This window comes from Ursus maritimus, unplaced genomic scaffold (assembly GCF_017311325.1).
Source record: "Ursus maritimus isolate PB19 unplaced genomic scaffold, ASM1731132v1 scaffold_4, whole genome shotgun sequence".
Classification (NCBI taxonomy): Eukaryota; Metazoa; Chordata; class Mammalia; order Carnivora; family Ursidae; genus Ursus; species Ursus maritimus.
Window position 1 is genome coordinate 57,597,452 of NW_024426552.1, and position 7,308 is coordinate 57,604,759.

The window sequence follows — 7,308 nt, forward strand, 5'->3', positions numbered from 1 at the left end:
CCAGGGGCTGAACCTTCTCAATTCTCAAGGGTTTCACGCATTAAGTTTGAATTAGAAACAGAGGAATAAATTTGAAAAGCTAAGGGTAATTTGAAAAAGATGTAGAAAACAGAACACACAGGAAAAGATATGAATCAGAAGAAAACATGATCTAATCAGAGTTAGAATAAAGAAAATATCATTCACTCTTTATGAGGTCACTCCGGAGAGATCTGTCTTCCACATTTTTTCTTGGCCTCTGATATGCCCAAATTTATGATGGTTGATATGCCATTTATTGGATGGTCACAATATGCTTGGCACATTGTCCTTCCCTTTAAGGTTTTAAAATTCTAAGACAGCAAGAGGAATTTCACATATATCGTGTATGTGTATGTTATATACGTATATATATCAATAAGTACAAATAAATAGATCCTTTCAGTTTTTAAACCAACATTCACAAACAAAAAATAAGCAAAAACAGGACTGTAGACTTAGTTCCCCAGGCTATGAGTGAAAGAAAGAACTCTGTATGATAGGTCATCTCACCTGAATTGGAATTGGTACAGATTCTTAACAAAGGAAGTACAGAGAGCTTGGACATAGGGGAAGACTGATTTGGGCGCTCAGGAAGGACACAGGCTGGTACTTACAAGGAAGGGCGTAAGGAGAGACGTTTGCTTGGCTCTCACAAAGCAGGTGTTTGGGATATCACTTAAAATGAAGATTTTGGTTGAAAAAAATACTAGATATTAAGGATTAGAAATAATCTCTGTATTTCCTTGTTTAAAATAGTACGTCCTTACCATTTCATTCAAAATAAATATGTGAGAGAGAGAAGAGGTCTATCTTAAATTATATATCAAGAAAACAAAGTGTCATTTTAACAACTTATTCTTTAAACAAGTTGATTGAGGACTGAAGGCTAGCCCTGGTCCCACTACCTTAGTGGACATTGAGGGGAAAGCAAAACTAAAAGCGACCAAAGAGTTCACTTTTATCTACCTACCTACCATCTACCTATTTACTGCATCATGTGCCATGTATGCAAGACACAACTCAGGTACAGTTCTAAAGGAACACAGGGTGATTAGAAAGAAACCCCAAATACCTCCAAAAGTTTCCTACTTAGTAACTGTGTTACACGTAAATATATAATTTGTAAAGGAACCATCTTAGTTATTCCCATGATCTTATGAATGCTCAATAAGAGCTCCTCACATCCCATGACACACATCAATCCCATTGTCCACTCAACGGCAGGAACAGCGGCTACCATGTACTCCTTCGTTTCCTCAAGGCTGGGAGGTACAAGCACAAGTTTCCTAAAACACCCTCAAGTGCAAACTGCATGTTTATAAATAATAGTTTTGGGAGGAATATATTTTTGAAAGTGTCCAATTCTTTTTAATAAAATCACTCTGTCTACAAGCAAATGCTGGATGTGGTCTCTGTTGTGTATGAATGTCAACATAATTCCAAGAAAAAGTATTACAAGATGGGTAGGTGGTTGAGCTGGGTGAAGGGAAGTTGTTCACTGGGAGGGGCATCTCAAGCTGAGCATTAAGGGAAAGATCTGGATTGGCCTCCCAGAGAAGAATGGTATTCCTGGCTTGGGGGATCAGTGTGAGTCAAAGTGAAGGGAAGACAGGGGGAAGGAGACTGGCCTGACAAGAGTCACAGAGAGTATCAGCAAAGGGGCTGTTACAGATAGATTGATATTACAGCTAGATTGACAGAGGGCCTTAAATGCCCATCTGGTATTTACAGTTTTATTGGATGGCACACAGAATCCCTGAAAGTTCAAGGATAGAGAATCAATGAAAATGTTTAGAAAGCTTAAGTATCAAAGTAACAGAATGCACAGGAGTACAAAGATGAGTCAGTCTATCAAATCAGGATAAGGATAAATTATAAATCATGGCGAATTGTTGCATTTTGGTTGAGCTGCCCCAGAACTCATAGTTCTACTCAAGTATCTGCCTGATTCTAAGTGACTTCAGTATCCCTGAGGAAGACTCACCAACATTTCAGCCTCAAGGTTTGCTTGATCTCCTGTATTCCAACAGCCTTTCCCGAAATCATACATCTGCAACCCACTGACGTGGTCATCCTGAACCATATCACATGGAATTTTCCATTGTTCAACCCCAAAGCTGATACCCCCCCCGCCAACATCAGCCTCTGTCCATCTCCCTCTTTTGTCCCCCCTCCTCCGCTACATTGTTGTTGCACCTAACCATGTCCTTCGTCACCATAGGTCTCCTCCTCCCAACCTAGGAGTCCTTTAAAGAGTCCCCTCCTTCCTAGTCTGCATGGATATTCAGCTACTCTCTTACGTAAGCCTCAGATCACTTGTAGCTTTGCCTCTCCAGTGAAAACTTTCAAGCCCAGGTCAATCTGATCTACCAATTTTTGGTGCCACATAAGATTTTGGTTACCTGCTTCAGCCAAGTCCCCAGTGCTGCCCCAGTGATCTTTTCTGTTCTGAAGAAAGCCCTTTCTCAACCTTCACTATGCTCCACACCCTTTCCATATTCTCCCCCTTCTTCCATGTAACAAGGTCTAAGCTGATTTTGAGAGGGTGGTGCACTCAAGGGGATCTGGAAGTCTTAGGTTCAGAAGTCCTTTTTAGGACACCACCAGAGTTGGGATACATTAGGGAACAAAATCAGAAAAGAAGACAGGAGTGAACAGAAAAGTAGTAGGAGAAGCAAGAGAAAACAGGGTTATAAAAAGATAATGAAGGAGAAGATTCGTAGAATAAAAAAAAGTGGTAACTATATTAAAAGAAACTTACAAAGTTTGAGGATGAAGAGAACAGTGGATTTGATCAGGAAGTCATTTATGACAACTGTTTCTGTGGAGTGGTGAGAAACAGAAACAGGAGGAAAATTACCGTAGACACCAGAGGATAATAAAAATGCAAGGGCAAGGAGTCTAGGCTATACGCTCAAAGACACTGGATAAGAAGAAGATGTTGTACCATAATCAGAATGGACTGCAAGGTCAAGTAAGGACTTACTGATTTTTTTTTTTTTTTTTAGATGGGAGCTTTGAGGGCATAATGGAGACAGAGCTACCGCAGAAATTTTAGAGGAATGATAATAGGAATGATAAAAATCTAACCGGTCAAGCTGTCTGACAAATGCATAAAGACAGAGCAGAATTTTATTACTCTCTTTCACTGATATTCCCCCCGCCCCCCAGCAGAGGAGACAGTAACTAAATGTACAGTTGAGCCCTGCAGGGGCTTGGCACTGCAACACTCAGCACGGACACGGCTTAGTAGGAGGCTGAGGAGTGGGCTTCCCAGAGGCTGGCCTCCACAACAGCAGATCCATTTTAGTGGTGTTCTAAGTCAGACCTGTAGGAGCCAGAAAGCCTTCTCTGGCCCATCTATATTAGCGTCCCCCACCATATGCTTCTATGACATCCTTAATTCTCCCAAAGGTTTTAAGTTAAGTTGTTTAATCTCCACTGGACTATAAACTCTGGGAAGGCAGGGATGATACCTGCCCCAAGCACGGTTTTATCTTCACTGTTCAACAGAGTGGACTAGTACTTAGAAGGTACTTAATAAATACTGGCTGGATAAATAAATAGTTAACAGTGATTACATCTGGTCTCGGTTCCATCTGGAACTTATAATGCCTGTCAATTAGATAAGTAATAGCTCTTCAAAATACTACCAGGCAGAATGATATTTTCCCAGGAAAATGCTGCATGATTTTGAAACACATGCTGCACAAATGAATTGAGCATGGCAAGTCGCCAAACTGACACTCAGAGGCATGCACCTGAAGTAGTTTAATAGTACTTTCAACTTAAATGGTACTTGGACTCAAAAATACATATCTCAGGCCTGGAAAAGAGCTCAGAAAGTTATCTAATTCAATCCCCCCCTCACAGAATGCTCAAACATATTCTTCATTAGTCCTAACATTAAGTGGCCATTTAGAATCCACTTGAATACTTCCATTGATAGAAAATACATCTCTTTATGAGAATGCCTACTCCATTTTTGGATCCCGCCAGTTATTAGAAAATTCTTATGATGTATGCACAGCTTTCACTTAATGCTCTGGTCCCACAGATCAATGTAACTACAGTACAGGCTTTCCAATATCTGAGGAAGGCCACCACATCCTCTCTTATAGCTTCTCCTTCCCTGTTCCTTTAGTCCTCTTCATGGGATCCTTACAGCATTTGAAAGAGCATGTCAAGGGGTACCTGGGAGGCTCAGTCAGTTAAGCATCTGCCTTCAGCTCAGGTCATGATCATGGAGTCCCAGCATCAGATCAAGCCCCAGTGTCGGGCTCCCTGCTTCTCCCTCTGCCCCTCCCCCTGACTGTGCTCTGTGTCTCTCCCTCTCTCAAATAAATAAATAAAATCTTAAAAAAAAAAAGAGCATGTCTATACCCATTTTCTTGTCATTCATATTTTCATGAGAAGTAACAGAATAATGAAAAAAAATACTAAGGAATATAAAGCTAAAGTAACACAGTTACATGAGAATAGAAATAGCAAAACGTGCAAAATGGAGATCTATCGGTATCCCTTTTCATCAGATTATGTCTGACTCTTAACTTTCTATTTTAACTGTGCAATATCTTTACCTTCATCCAGTGTTCCACATTGTCAGGGTCAAAGGCAGGCTGTAGATAATATATACAGAATATTAATACATAGCAATAACTTTATCGACTTTGCCATTTTAATCTATCCTTCTGATTAAAGCATATGGAAGTGTCCTTTTTCTTTCCCCAAGCCATTTCATGAGCAAGTTCAGCAAGAACACACAATGATGGTCAGAGGAAGAAACATAAAGCATTCTCTGGGACATCTTCTGTCTGTTTTTATCTCCTGCCTAAGCCCACCTGGAGATTCTAATTAAATTGGTCTGGAATAGGGCCCAGGTGTCAGTATTATTATTATTTTTTTTAAAGCTCTCCAGAGGGACATCTGGGTGGCTCAGTTGGTTAAGCAGCCAGCTCTTGATTTTGGCTCAGGTCATGATCTCCGGGTCCTGGGATCGAGACCCATGTCGGTCTCTGTGCTCAGCAGGGAATCCACTTGTCTCTCTCCCTCTGCTCCTCCTCTCCTACCCTCTAATAAATATCTTAAATAAAATAATATCTTAAAAAAATAAAGCTCTCCAAGAGCCAAAATAGAGGAATGCTAGATATATTCCTTATAAAAAAAACCCAAGCAAGCACTGTTTAATGAGCCAGATTATTCATATATCATGGAAGCAAATCTGCTTGGAGAAGGGTATGCCCCTTTCCTCAGGTCCCTCTTTTCAAGAATAACCTGTAGCAAGGGGCTTTCTATCTTACCTACAGCAGGAATATTGTTTGGTCCAATAATAACTGGTGGGGGGGTGGCGGTGGGAGGATGTGGTGGGGGATAATTAATCTTCTGTCTTACAAAGCAGAAAATGAAGTAAAGATCACATATATTTCTAGTCAGGTCAGTCAGATATTAATCTGAAATTAGAAATCAATAGGACACCTCCTTTCTTCACTCTGTAATTCTCAGAAGCTCACAGAATTTCCTCTAACAGTCACTTAACAAATAGAGGTATTTGCTTTGCTAATAATTCAGGTGGGTCGTTAAAGAAGGTAATATCTAAACTAGCATACTGTCACATGGAGGAAGGAAAGGTATAATACTCTCTTTCACTTACATAACACTTCACCTTCAAAGCACCTTAAGATAACTAATGCAGCTGTACTGCTGAATAATTTTGTCACTGCAACAAAGAAAGAGCTGATCCTATTAAAACACAACTGAACTTCAAGAAGCTCTTGTGCTTATTCCTTTTTATCTTCTAGGCAGTAACAAGGAGCACTAGCAGCAAAAAATCCTTCCTTTTGGAGTCTTAAGATAACTGTCCCAAATTTTTACCTTTCATCATCAAGTCTATACCCATAACCTATTTGGGATCCAATCTACTGTGGAGCTAGCACATTACAATAGGTACAGACTCTGTTTCCAACTCTCTCTAGTGCTCCTAGCTACACCCTCTGGTATCTGGGGCAAGATATTCACCAAGTGGAATATGTCCAGTGCATTATTTAGCAGGTATATTTAGAATAAACTGCAAGCACAATTGCCTAGAGCCCTAAGTATGCCACATGTCTGTAGAATTTTTTTTTTTTTAAGAAAGTGTAACTTAAGGGTGAAAACAGCTGGTGAAACTCCTCTGGAGCTGGAAGCTGAGAAGCCACTCCATTTTGGTACTGTCACTTACATTTAAAGCATTTATTTTTGTGACTGTTAAAAAGGTAATCTGTGGAAAGCGCACACCGTGTGACTGTGACTTTGCACATGACATTTATGTATGTTTCAAGTTTAAAATAGGGTTATCAGTTTTCCATGTCTGGATGCTAAGGCATCAAAGGAGGTAACGGATATAAAAAGGAAATGTTTGTTGAATTCAAAAAAATTCAAATGAATCAAGTACTGATATGTCTAATATCCACTTGCATTCCTGAGTTCATTTTTGATACTTTATGAAAACTTAGAAGGGGAGGAATATGAGGCAGAGGACTTAACACGAACATCTTCCCTCTCCAATAACGATCTCAAATTTAGAAAGCATTAAAAGAAAGAAAGAAAGAAAGAAAGAAAGAAAGAAAGAAAGAAAGAAAGAAAGAAAGAAAGGGAAAGAAAAAGAAAGAAATGTGCGGTAACTTCCCTAAAATGGGGGGGGGTGGGAATGGGAGACGAGGGAGCTCGAGAATTCTCTTCACTGGGATGGGCACTACCAGACATCTCCTGTTTAAGAAGATGGAAACACTTCTTTCACGATACTGCCCACCAAAGCCATAAGGTATCCAGACCCCAAAGTTCGTACGCCTCCTTCCCCGGGGTAATGCTGGTTCCAGGGCAGTCAAGGCAAGGAGGAACCACGTAAGGATGCCCCTGGGGGAAGAGGGAGGTAGCGCAGCCCAGCCGGCTGGACTCGGGGCCGGTCCCCGCCCCCCAGAGTTCCCGATTGGGATGGATCACCTTGGCACTCGGCTTCCTTGTAAATTGTTTCCAGCGACTCGGCCCCGTCCTCTTTCTTGAGGAGGAAGACCTTTCCTGGGGCGCCAGCAGCATTTTCCAGGTTCAGGCCCGGACCACCGCAAAGCTTGAACTACCACTCCGCAGCCGAGGCTTCTTCGGGGTCATCTTGGGAGTTGTAGTTCCTCCGGCCGCCAGGAAGGCAGGTGTGGGGCGCCGCCGAACCACCACTCCCAGGAGGCTTTGCGCAGGCGGAACGGGTTAGCTCAGTAACCCATAGCAACCGCTGCGATCCCGGGGCCTCGCAGTCAC

The 7,308-nt window shown here is 41.5% G+C and overlaps 1 protein-coding gene across 3 annotated transcripts in view; it reads right to left on the minus strand.

Annotated features, from left to right (window-relative positions):
• CCDC191 (coiled-coil domain containing 191) overlaps positions 1–7,230 on the minus strand; it is an 81,562-nt gene extending 74,332 nt beyond the window's left edge. Inside the window, exons 1-2 of one of the 3 annotated variants that reach the window (XM_008708264.2) lie at positions 7,000–7,230; positions 4,602–4,640 (exon numbers count right to left, since the gene is read on the minus strand). In XM_008708264.2, the coding sequence (XP_008706486.2) occupies positions 4,602–4,640; positions 7,000–7,092 (132 nt within the window). In that variant the 5' untranslated portion in view covers positions 7,093–7,230. Of the gene's footprint in view, positions 1–4,601; positions 4,641–6,999 lie in introns of those variants that run through there. The other 2 variants (XM_040621258.1, XM_040621259.1) reach the window with 2 other exon arrangements.
• Positions 7,231–7,308: the final 78 nt, after the last annotated feature.